Below are 13,396 nucleotides of genomic sequence, written 5' to 3'. Positions count from 1 at the left end.
GCTCTGGAATTCACTGCCAGAGGATGTGGTTAAGGCAGTTAGATTAGCTGGGTTTAAAAAAAGTTTGGATAAGTTCCTGGAGAAGAAGTTCATAAACTATTACGCAAGTTGATTTATGGAACAGCCACTGCTTATTAGCGGCATTAGTAGCACGGGATCTATTTAATGTTTGAGTACTTGCCAGGTACTTGTAACCTGGATTGGCCACTGTTAGAAACAGGATGCTAGACTTGATGGACTCTCAAGTCTGATTCAGTAAGGCAATTTCTTATGCTCTTATGTTTGCTTGGTTCAAGGTTGTTTTGTACTGGAACCATAATATGGCTCAAAGCAAGCTAATTTCAGATGGCAGATAGCCTATTGTATGGCCCCATCCTTGAAGATCTGGGTTGGTCCTCAGGGAACTCAAAAGAAAGTGTCCTCAGCATTTAGATAACTAGGAAGACAAAGAAATGCTGGAAGGAGGTAGACCTGTGACTCTTCGCCTGGTGTGTATTTCTTTTATACTGTGATGTATCTTGTCTGTAAGTAGAAGTTTGTCTCAAGTTGTGTTGTGTGCTATCCCTGAAGAGGATCTCCTGTGACATGACCAGGACTGAATACTTAGACTGGAAATAAACCTTATCCTATCCTCTGTAACAAAGGCTGATTTTGGTTCTGATGTCATCTCTCTCATATGGTTGTTGTAGTAGTAGTAGTAGTAGTCTTTTTGTTTTGTAACTTTGTTTATAACACAAACCTTATCCAACTGAGTTACCTGCTAAAGTTTACCTAAAATACCTAAGTCAGGAACTGTAATTTTGTCACCATTTCTAAATAAAACCAGTATTGAGCCATATCATCTGTGCGAGTGTGCTGCAGGGGTCTTCAGCCTAATTTGCAGCTTGTATGTACTGTATCTGATTTCAGGCAAAGTACAGATTTGGGTTTAAGGACTTACTTTTACTAGATCATGTGTGGACAATAGAGCTCCTTTTTTAATGCTTTCCAACATATGAAATGTTAGGGCACCAACACTTTGCCACAGATCAACACATGTAAACAGAGATCGACACAAGACAAACAACTGAAGAAACTGGGAAAGGATGGTACACAAAGAATATTTCAAAATACACATACAAACCCCTCACCCCGAATCCTCCCACACACACTCCCTACCTACCCACACACACACAGCCCCTTCAGACTCTTTCACATCTGCACCCCCTGCACATACTGCCCCATCCCTGCTCCCAGCACACCCGCATCCTCCCCCCTCACCATAGAGATAGGGATAATAAAAGATGCAGCTTCTCAATTTGCTCCCCTACACACACATTACACCCCACTCACACATATACAGTTATACCTACAAAAAACCCCACTCCTCACAATCCCCTTACACACATCCCCCCACAGAATCCATACACAAACCTACCCAAATATACACATCCAACCCGCAACACCCCTTGACATTTACACACATACTATACACTCCCCCAAAATATACACACTCATACCCAACTGACACCCTCTAAGCACACAACTCTTCTAGCACGTACAACTTATGCAGAACCCAACACAACCACATACACTACTAACAACCACACACCATTCCTCCAAAATAACACATCCCACAACTCCCATACACAACTCCCTCCACCTATACAATCCCTACCCATCCAAAACATCCCCCCACATCTCCAAACACACGTCTATCACGTATACCCACCCATCCACACACACCTGACCTATGCCCCTCATACACACACACACACACACACACACATCCTTTATTTCTCTCAAACATCTCCATTAAAACCCTCCCCCTACCCACATTCAGCCACAACTCTTCTACAAATCTATATTGGAACGCTTTGCCCGAGATATGTCTCTGCATGTTTTTCCTACTTTTTTGATAACCTAACAGTCTCTGATGCAGGAAAACAGATGAGCAGTCAGATTCCATAAGATTTTTAAAATTTTGTACGGGTCAGTAAAAGCTCCAGTTGCTCAGCAGGACCTCTAGACTGCACGCATGGACAGACTGACAAAGAGCTCTTTCTAGCTGGTCACCAATGGAAACATTTTAAGTGGTGTAAATTGCCAAAAAATGGTCACTGGTAGTATAGAAATAAAAACAAACAAATACATTAATAAAGGGATTTAGGAGAGGAGGTTACAAAATTTCTCATTTTGACTATTTGGCTTTTAAAAACATTTTTTAGGTCTGAATATGGATTTCTCAACGATACAATAGATACAGCCATAAATGTTTGCTTACAAGTAGAATATAATAGTGAATAAATAATATATATCCTAAGCCATTTTATAAAGCTACAGATAAAGACTGCTACTGCTTACAGGTTTCAAACTTGGGCTTAAGGACTTATTATTATTAAGTACTAATTATTGAAAAAAAAATTCAAGTGTAAACTGGTACCTGCAGCACCCCCTAGAAACCATGAAATTGCAATGTTTGATACTGAACATATACAAATATGCCTTATTTATTGCCCCCCCCCAGCCTACTTGACCTCAACATATCCCCACTAATCGAATACATAACGGTAAACCTAAACACTTCCAAACCAACCATCGTGCTTGGAGATTTTAACCTTCACATGGACGTGTACCCATTAACAAATACATGCCAGACACTAAACGATGTAATGACAGCATTAGGTTCACTTTAATTACAGATAGACCTACACACAAAGCAGGACACTCACTTGACCCGACATACATCAACCATAGCTTCTTTGAACACAAACACTAAATATAATCAAATTCCATGGTCAGATCATTTTCTAATTCAGTCCACTATTAAATGCATAAAGCCAAAAGAAATACAGAAAAACGAACCATTAGAGTTTAATTATCATCCACCATTTAACACCGAAATACTAAAAAACAAATTAGAAGAAACACTAATACACTTTGACCACAAGGACTGTGTAGCTGCAACAGCAGCATAGCTGACTAGCAAGAGTAAATAAGAATACGATAAAAACCCCACAAAACAATGCAAATCCATAAACCTAAACAAAGAAACCCATGGTATAACGAGAAGATAAAGGAAGTCAAACAAAATCTGAGAAAAAAAGAAAAAAAGTGGATAAAAGATAAATCAACAGAAAGTTTAACTAAATTTAGGAAACTAGTTTATTACAAAAAAGTAATTCTCGATGCAAAAAAAACTATTCTTTAGCTCAAAAATTGAAAAATTTGCAAACAATCCAAGAACACTATTTAACATAGTAAAAAATCAGACTAATGATAAACCAGAGGCGCCCCAAATCCCACATGAGAATAAATGTAATGAAATAGCACAATATTTCTCAGACAAAATCACAAGCCTTAAAACAAAGATTCCGATCTCAACTAAACAAGAAATTAAGATGCACAAAAGAGATGTGACACAATGGTCCACATCTGACGAGGTATCCCAGATCGAAGTGGAATCCATGCTAAAAAATTTGAATCCAGCCCCACATAAAATTGACACCATTCCCACCATGGACATAAAAAAACTAGCTGATATAACTTCCCACACAATAGCCAAAATAATTAACCTATCCCTGAGCAAAGGATTAATGCCAGACTTACTTAAAGGTGCAATAATTAAACCAATACTGAAGAAAAAAAAACAATGATCCAAATGTCAAGTAACTATAGACCTGTTTCAAACCTACCCATGCTTGCTAAATTAATAGAAAAAACAATAGCATACTTTACCCCTCTCACAACACAGCTTCAGAAAACACTATAGCACCGAAACATTACTAATCTCTCTAACAGATAATGTACTATGAGGATTTGACAGCGGAAAACACTACATTATATTATTAGACCTGTCAGCAGCATTTGACACAGTAAACCATAACATACTACTAAAAAGGCTAGAAGAAATAGGATTGCAAAACAAAACAATTGAATGATTCAGATCCTACCTAAACAATAGATTTTTTCAAGTACAGATAAACACAATATCAGACAAAATCGAGCTAAAAACAGGGGTACCCCAGGGTTCAGCATTATCGGCGACACTATTTATTTATTTATTTATTTTTAATATACCGATGTTCCTGTAAAGAATACATATCGCACCGGTTTACAAGGAACTGAACAGTCGCCTCCAGGGCGGAAATACATTAAAACAGTCGCCTCAAGGCAGAATACATTAACACAAGTATACAGGAAAACTATTAAAGAGAACTTTCATAAACTCAATTAAATGTAACTGTGAACCATAAATCAGGAACATATGTACAGAGGTAGGTTTATTTAACATTTACATGCTGCCTCTATGCCACCTCTTGGCAGGACTAGGTATCATACATTACATATACGCTGACAACATCCAACTAATTTTACCAGTAGATGAAACAATTGAAAAAACATTAAACCTTGCAATGATGTACCTAGATATAATAAAACTACTAAACCAAATGGAGCTAGTAATTAACATCGAAAAAACAGAATTTATACACCTTGAATGAAAAAACATTGAATTAATTCAGAACCCCATCAAACTTAAAAATGATCAGAAAGCGAAGCTAGCCGAGAAAGCTCAAAACCTAGGAGTAATAATTGACACGGAACTCAACCTTAAGCAACACATATCACTGAAAGTTAGAGAAGGCTACGCCAAACTAATGGTCCTCAGGAGGCTAAAACCCTTATTAACCCAAGCACACTTATGAACAGTTCTGCAAGCACTTATATTCGCTAGCACAGACTACTGTAACACACTATTCCTGGGATTACGGTATTCAATATTAAGACTACTACAAATCTTACAGAACTCTGCTGCCAGAATACTTACTGGAAAAAGCAAAAGAGATCACATCACTCAAATACTTGCCAAATTACACTGGCTGCCAATTGAACAAAGAGTGCAATTTAAAACACTATGCACAATTCACAAACTAATCAATGATGAAAAGGCTGATTGGCTAAACACAGCGCTACATCTACATGTCCCCCCAGAGAAATCTCAGATCAGCCAATAAAGCTCTACTAACTATCCCCTCTGTAAAGTCAGCAAAACTGACCCAAGTTAGAGAGAGAGCACTATCCTTAGCTGGTCCAATATTATGGAACACAATGCCACTCAAAATAAGATTAATGAGAGATTTAAAACTCTTCAAAAAGAGTTTAAAAACATGGCTTTTCAAAAAACCTTTTCACAGTGAGAACAGAGAATAAGAAGAACAAAAGAACATCTACACACAGCATAAATTCACCCAAGAGCGTAATTGCTTATTTTATTATTTTTCTCATTATTAAATATTAATATAAGAGAATTACAGTATAAAGTATAATACTTGTATGGTTATTTTATTAATCATATAAATGGAAAAATCCAAACCACTTACCATATAACTTATATTATTGAAACATGTAACCGTAAAATTTATTGGCACTTTTTTAGACAAATTTTAAACCAAACTCATTTATACGCGCCTATTTGTAAACTGTTGTGATGGTGCACTGCTAAATGACAGTATAGAAAAGTTTTTAAATAAATCGACCTCTTTCTGTATATATGAAGCTGCAGATGATAATTAAGCTAGGTTTCGGTTATTAGTGTATGGGTTTTTGGAAGGGAGCCTGATTATTGTTGTAGTTTATGTTGAGATTTGTCTCTACTCCCTAGTGAGAGTGAAGGATGTGTCAGTCTGCAATAGGGAATTTATACATTACAAATCCTTTTTATTGCTGCTTTCCCATTCAAAATAATGTTATTTCTTGCCCATCTAGGTGAAGGTGTTTTTTCTGGGATGAACAATAATAACCTGAAGACCCACTGGATTCCTTACCAAGCAATGTGTCTCTTTTAGAAAGGACATTATGGCAATGGGGTCTAGGACTAGAAAGCATCTGGACTATCTGACCAATCTCTTAATTCATGAAGATTAAGATGGCGAATATCTGTTGTAACATGCTTTTTGGGATTGAGCTGAGGGATGGGAGGGAGAGAAGGGGGGGTCTAATGGAGAGGGAAGAGAGTTTATTGGCGGACCTTCGGATCATGTTAATACTACAGTTTGTATTTCTCTTTTAGATTATATTATGGCTGTATCTGAACGCTGCTGTTTATTGTATGTTCAGTTTCATATTTCTCTCAATAAAAATTGTCAACAATAAATAAAAAAAGAAAGGACATTATGAGTAGCGAGTGTAGGAATATTGGTAATATCAATTTGCTAGGACAACCAATAGGAAGAGCCAAAATGGTTCATGCTATTTAATAATACAGTGACCGTAAAGTATTCTGGAAACAGTGTATATGAATGAGGACAGCAGTGAGGAATGAGCTGTAGTTGGAGAGCAGAGAGGTGTAACATTGCATCACAGAAAACACAGTCTCTCTCATCCCTGCATAGAGAGACACGATTGACACTGAGAGATTAACATTCAAAAGCCATTTAGAAGATAACTGAAAAGTTATTCATCCAAATGGCAAAAGCAGCATATTAAAAAAAAAAAAAAAAAAAAAAAAAAGACTTATGAAGGAGTTAAGACGGCGGCATGATGGTAACATGGCTCTGAGCTGTGCTGTTTCTCTGGCTCTATTATCTTTAACTGTGCTATGCCATCTAAGCGAAAAGGGAAAGTCCGGGTTCTTCCCTCTGAAACCCAGTTATTCCCTGGTCAGCGTTCCACTGTTGGGTTTGCTATCAATTTCCTGCTGCTGGGGATGTGAACCCCTTTGATGGGGCTTGTGATAGGAGCGTCAAGTTCGTTCAGGGAAGTATCTTTGAGTCCTCTTGATCTTAGACCACTGCTGGTGCAATGTTCCACCTCCCCCAAAATGGCACCCGCGCCCCCAGTTGATAATCTCATCGGACCCGCGTCAGAGGGAGTTGCTGCAGGTGGAGTGTCTGGAACTATGGCATCAACATCGGAGGATGTGAGCTCTATAATGGAGAGCTTGGAAACTTTGCAAACTGGTGTGTCTTCGTGTTGAGAATCCACTCTGTCTGCTCCTTTGGCGATTCAGGGTCTTTCTGTGTCTTCATATAATTTGAGAGGTTGACAGTTTGCAGCTCCATTTCCTAAACTGGCTGTGGTGACTTTGGATTCCATATGGGAGTTGGTAGCCAAGTTGGGTTTTGAATTCCAAGAGTGTTCCACCAAGGTCTCTAATTTCTTAGAGACTGGACTCTAACCCAGGATCATAACTCCCAATTGATAGCTCATACTAATAGGATCCAAACTTTGGAAGAAGATATGTAAAGCTCTAACTAGGAAAGTAGAGTTTATTGAAAACTGCTTAAGGCATTTAAATCTGCGTTTTCTAAACTTTCCTAAAGTTATTGGGGAATTGCCAAGAATTACCTTGCGGAAGTACTTTTAATAAAGTCCATTTTCTTCCGTTTCAATGTCCCAGAGTTAATAAGGTGCAATCCCCACCTGATTTTGTAAATTTAATTTTGTTCCTGGAATCTTCAACTCTTGAGATTGCTGAAAGGGCGACGTTACTGGTTTCATTTGTTTATGAGCAGGACATTGGTTTGGTTATGCGTAGTTACTTCCAGAATATGAAGACTAATTTTTTGGGTCAATCTGTACAAATTTTCCCTGACCTTGCTAAAGCTACTCAGGAGAGAAGGGTTTTTTTTAGCCCTACATCAGGAAACTCAGCCTTTGGATGCATCATTTACATTGAGATATCCTTGTACATGTATTAAGTTAAATGCTGATTGTTACATCTTTTTTGCTTCCGAATAACAGAGTATTTATAGACTCTAGGAAATTGATCTTGCCTTTTTTGTCCCAAAGTTTTCAGGAGGGGTATTTACATGCTACAACCTTTTTCTTTTATTGGCATGTTTTTTCACGTTTTTCCTATTGCTTTCCTTATTAGGATCTCCTCCCCCTTGATACCTTGATTTGTGGTCTAAGTTGGAGTGATATTTTTCTTTATGTTGTATTTCTTATATTCCTATGGTTTCTGTGCAAAGTTTATTTGCTTTGTAATTATTATAAGCAATTAATAAAGTTAACAAAAAAAAAGACTTACGTGCCTAAGCTCTAAGCAGATATCTAGAACGTAGATGCATAAATCAGGGGAGTTCTGGGAGTGGGTGGAAGGTTTGAGAGGAGCGGAATTAGCCACCTAAGTTAAGCAGCTAATTCTGATATTTGGAGTTAGCCGCTTAACTTATGCCAGTGACCTACCCTAAAGTTAGCTGCATAAACATGCGGATAACTTTAAGATAGTATATTTAGCAGCGCAAACATTTCTGGCTAACTAGCCAAGCCACACAGTGGCTTAATATTGCTCTCCCCTCGTGCCCCCCCCAAGATCTGTAGTGTACATTTGAGAAAAACTACAAGCCTAAAGGAAGGGGCTACTCAGCTGTTTTTCCTTTTTGTTTTAGACCACCACTAAACGGAATACTGCATCCTTCCATGCTCTAATTTGGCATCACTGTCCTAATACCTAGGACATATTAAGATTTCCCATCTCCAGATGTTAGCTTTTATCTTTAGGGTTTCTTACCCCTTGTGAGAGAGCATCCTGTTTTTGGAGACCAAGAGATTTCGTGCACTTCCAGTGATTTTCCAGTAAGGAGACTGGGCATATTTCAATTGCACCCTGGATTCTTCAACCAGCATGACTCAGTGACAGCCAGTCAGAATTTTGGAGGACTGTGCACCCATCAGGTATAAACCAGAAGGTGACGAAAAGTGTGCGCCCCCACCTGGAACAGCAAGGTTACCACAGCAGACCAGAGCATTGGAACACATGTTCAAGAGATGTCCATCAGAGACGAGGAGCCCTTACAGTCATTCAATGGGAGAACTTGGAATCAGAGGAAAAATCAAGGGCATCTTGAGAGAATCCTTTTGAATTTGCAGTTTGCAAAGACATGGGTTCATCTCCAAGGAAATGTGTTTTCATGTCAAATCATTTCCACTGAAGATACATTTTAAGTAAAGTTAATTACTGCAACACCAGTCCCTTGAGTGAAGTGTGGCTCATTGCTGGTCAAGTGTGATCAACTGTCCTATCCCTAAGGGCCTTCAGCTTTGCTTCCCCTATTGGGAATGAACCGCAGGGCTGCGGTTAAGTTATGTCCAGACTTCATCCCTCAGCTTAGCCCCATCTCAACTGTGAAAATAAGAGGGATAACACTACAATAACTTTTAGGAGCTCGTTGCTGTTTATGATCTCCAGCACGCATTGCAAAAAGTCCATGTCATTGGCTGGTAACCAGGAAATCCATGTTCAACATAGAGAGAAAATTATTTGAGAAAGTAATCCCAAAATCAGTTTAAAGCAAGGTTGTCCAACTCTGGTCCTTGAAGGCCACAAACCAGTTTGGTTTTCAGGATATTCCTAATGCATATGCATGAGAGAGATCTGTAAACATATTGAGGCAGTGTGCAGTGCGCATATCTCTCTCTCATGCATATACATTAAGGGTATCCTGAAAACCAGACTGGTTTGTGGTCCTCAAGAACTGGCATTGGACACCCCAGATTAAAGGGTTCCCTGGCACTTGAAACATTTTTTGCTTTTAATTTATTAAAAGAAGTGACATTTTCTTTCTTTCTTGCACTAATGTTTTCTTGCTTCTGTGCTTAGCACATCATCTTCCTGTACTTCACAATGCTGAAAGCACTCATGTCTATCCCATTCTTAATGCAAAATGCTAGAAACAGTTTACAAAAATTACACATGGGAAATTAATTTGGGAGAGAGTTTGAGACAGTTATTTTATAGCTCCTACTCCCAATCTCCTCTTCTTAAACGATTATAGTTTAGAATGGTATTAAAAGTAAAATTAAAAAATCAACACAGTATACCATGGTTTTTCTGTGCTTGTGACCCACTTCTAACAGGGAATAATAAAGCTGTATATTGAAGAGAAGAGGAGGTGGGTAGAACTAATCATCTTTGCCAAAGGCATTCTCTAAAATCACTTTCTCACTCAGACACATACATACCGTGTTACATATATGCACTCAATTCATCATGCGTGCACACAGAAAAAGCTGAAGGGGCCATGGTGGATAGGACTGTGTAGACTTCTGCTCTCCCTGCAGTTTCTAGCCCTATTTCTTAAGAAGCTGGCAATAAATGCCTCACAAGAAACAGCACTGAGGATGACGAGAGTAGACCAGATGAGACCAAAAAAATGACGCAGCACTCTAGAACAGTGGTCCCCAACCTTTTTTGCACCAGGGACCGGCTTCAAGCAAGACCATTTTTCCATGGCCTGGCAAGGCAGGGGTTTGATTTTAGTGCACACTTATTTAATTATGACATTTATAATGTGAATGTGACTCAACTCACCATAGGTTCTCACATGCATGACACACTGACCCATGATAGTCATGGGGCTAGATGTAAAAGTACAATTTGCATCCATGGGAACCCCCCTGACCCACAATAATGGATGTAAAGCAGAATTATGACATTCCCCATACAACTCACCCTACAAAAAAGATATTCTGGTTCTGGTGTCATCTCAGTAACAGCAACTCAAACTCCTTCTACTTCCAGGCTCAATAGCCCTACTTATGAAAAGACAGCAGTTTACCACCAATGCGAGCTTTAACCCGTACGCCCTATGGCATCACTTCATATTTATTTCCTGCCTTATCTTCTTTCCAGCTTGTTGCAAGCTTCCAAGTTCTCTTCCCTGTTGATTGTAACTTTGACTCATTCCTACTTACTGTTTATCTTTCGTTTACTTGAATAGTTACCCCAGTTTTTTATTCTTGTTAATTGTAAACCGATCCGATATGGTTATTTACTATGAAGGTCAGTATATAAAACTGTTAAATAAATAAATAAAATGCATGTCCTCTTGAGAAAACACAACAAATAAGACCAATACAAACGTTTACATGCTAGTAAAATATCTCATCTAGGTAACAGACACAGAACCGACCTAACATACTTCCAAGATCTGTAGTAATGCACATAAACTAATCCGCACACAGTTACACCTGTATTATGGAATACACTCAAACAGGAGCAACCCTATCTATGAAAAGGCAACACTACAAATATTAAATCAGGTCCTAAAAACCAATACACCTCTTATTAGGAAAACAGAGCTAGCAAGCTAGATCCCCACACAGAAATAAATGTAAACTATACTAATAAGCAGAATAAATGTTTCAAAACAGCTATGAACAGAATAACATCCAACAATTAAAAACTCATAAAAACTATTAAACATTCTCCAAACACCAATAAAATATTTCAAAAAAGCAGACATCACACAATTAAAATGGCAGTCAAGAAAAATAAACTTAAAAAGCCACCTTTACTTACCCCTTCCAGCAGCTCTCCTACTCCCCTTCCCTGCAGGCCGTGGCACACACCAGAAGCAGCAGTAGAAGCTAAGCTCTATACTTATGGTTCTCTTCCTTAGTGCCCATGTCTCTCTCACACACACACACACCCCCATACCAGTCATGCCCCCATGACCAGTTTTTGTCTCTCACACTCCAATCATCTCCCAAACAGTCTTTGGCACACACACACCAGTCACCTTCCTGAACAGTTTCTCTCATGCCATACACACGCACAGGCTTCCCACTCCCGTGTTCTACTTACATATATGGGCTTCTCACTCTCATAATCACTTTTTCTGTCTCTCTCTCACACACACACACACACTCACCAGTCTCTCACTCCCATGCTTGTTCTCTCTACATGCACAGGCTTCTCATTCCCATAATCACTTTCTTTCTCTCTCTCTCTCTCTCTCACACACACACACACCAGTCACCTGATCTCGCTCATGCATACACACAAGCTTCCCACTCCCATGTTCGCTTTCAGATATACAGGCTTCTCCCTCCCATGCTGTGTCTCACACACACCCAGGTTTCTCACTCCCATGCTCACTCTCTTCACATGCACAGGCTTCTCATTCCCATAATCACTTTCTCTCTGCTACACACACACCAGTCTCTCTCATTTCCATGCTCACTCTCCACGTGCACAGGCTTCTCATTCCCTGAATCACATTCTCTCACATTCACACACACCAGTCTCTTTCTCTCACACACACCGTCACCTTACCAACCAGTCTCTCTCTCTCTCATGCATGCACACTCACCCTGGTTTCTCACTCCCATGCTTTCTTTCACACACCCCCCCCCCAAAACCAGGCTTCTTACGCCCATGCTTTCTCACATACCCAGACTTCTCACTTCCATGCTTTTTCTCTCTCTCTCACACACACACACATCAGTCACCTCTCCCTGACTAAACATCTCACACTCTCACATACACATCAGTCATCTCCCTGAGCAATCACTTTCATTGTCTCTCATATACACACACACACACACACACACACACACAGTCAGCTCTCTGACCAGTCAATCACACACAGGCTGGCTGGCTGCTTCTCTCTCTCTCTCACACTCACTTCCTCCCCCCCCCCCCAACCCCCGAGCACAAATGGGAGCTGCAGCAGCCCCCGCAGGCCAAGAAAGAAGAATCCCATCGGCCGCGGGAGGCTCATGCTGCTGTCTCCTTTCCCGATTACCGGCTGCTTAACTGCTCGGGGACCGACGCTGCACGGCTCTTTCTTCTTCCCGCGCACCGCGTATCACTTCCTGTTCCGGATCACGGGGGGGGGGGGGGGGGGGGGGGGGCAGGCGCGGGAAGAAGAAAAGGCCAGCCGCGGGTGCCACAGCTTCTTCTAGCACCGCTGCCGTTCCCACTGGGCTTGAACGTGCTGATAGCCCAGCGGCAACGGCAGCGGGAGAGACCGGGAGCGTGTGACACACCTGCCTGTGCTTGGCGTCACTGCGGACCGGCAAAAAACCCCCACGGCCCGGTCCCGGTCCGCGGACTGGTGGTTGGGGACCCCTGCTCTAGAATACTCTTCTATGAAACTACCAGCAAAGATGCTACAGAATATCTCACACATGACTGGGACACAGGCTTCTGCAGCAGAGAACCTTGTGAGGGACTGATCCCATACAGCTTTTGGCAGAGGAAATGTGGTAGCAGGCAGACTTGTTAGTTTCAACTATTTCAAACAGGGGAATTAATTGCTAATGCATGCCCTGCCCACTGGTGATCATTAATTAAATAACTGTATCCCTGAAACCTGGGTCAGAAAGAGGGGAAAGCCTTAAGAAAAGAAACCCCTATACATTACATACCTGTGGTACCAAGAAACAGCAACACCATGACCCAGTAGATCCAAAATAAGATAAGCGCCAAGAAAGTCCAAAATGGCTGGAAGACGAGTAACGGAAGATGAATGAAGACTTTCCCTGCCACATGGAACAAGGCAATGGTGAGAGCCACTCTCTTGCGCAAAATCAACATGATCAGAAACAAGATAACCTGAAAGACAATGCATACCCAAAATTAACCTTTGGATGACGAGGACCCACATTATTCAGTTTACATCAGTTC

At 40.3% G+C, this 13,396-nt stretch overlaps 1 protein-coding gene across 1 annotated transcript in view; it reads right to left on the bottom strand.

Moving 5' to 3' along the window:
* Nucleotides 1–13,396, bottom strand: part of SLC44A1 (solute carrier family 44 member 1) — a 353,381-nt gene that overhangs the window by 115,583 nt on the left and 224,402 nt on the right. The window contains exon 9 of the mRNA XM_029604664.1: nt 13,138–13,324. Within this exon, the coding sequence (XP_029460524.1) occupies nt 13,138–13,324 (187 nt within the window). The remainder of the gene's footprint in view (nt 1–13,137; nt 13,325–13,396) is intronic.

The sequence above is a fragment of the Rhinatrema bivittatum genome, chromosome 1 (assembly GCF_901001135.1).
Source record: "Rhinatrema bivittatum chromosome 1, aRhiBiv1.1, whole genome shotgun sequence".
Lineage (NCBI taxonomy): Eukaryota > Metazoa > Chordata > Amphibia > Gymnophiona > Rhinatrematidae > Rhinatrema > Rhinatrema bivittatum.
The sequence above is the reverse complement of the archived record's forward strand: the minus strand, read 5'-3'. Positions and strand labels throughout refer to the sequence as shown.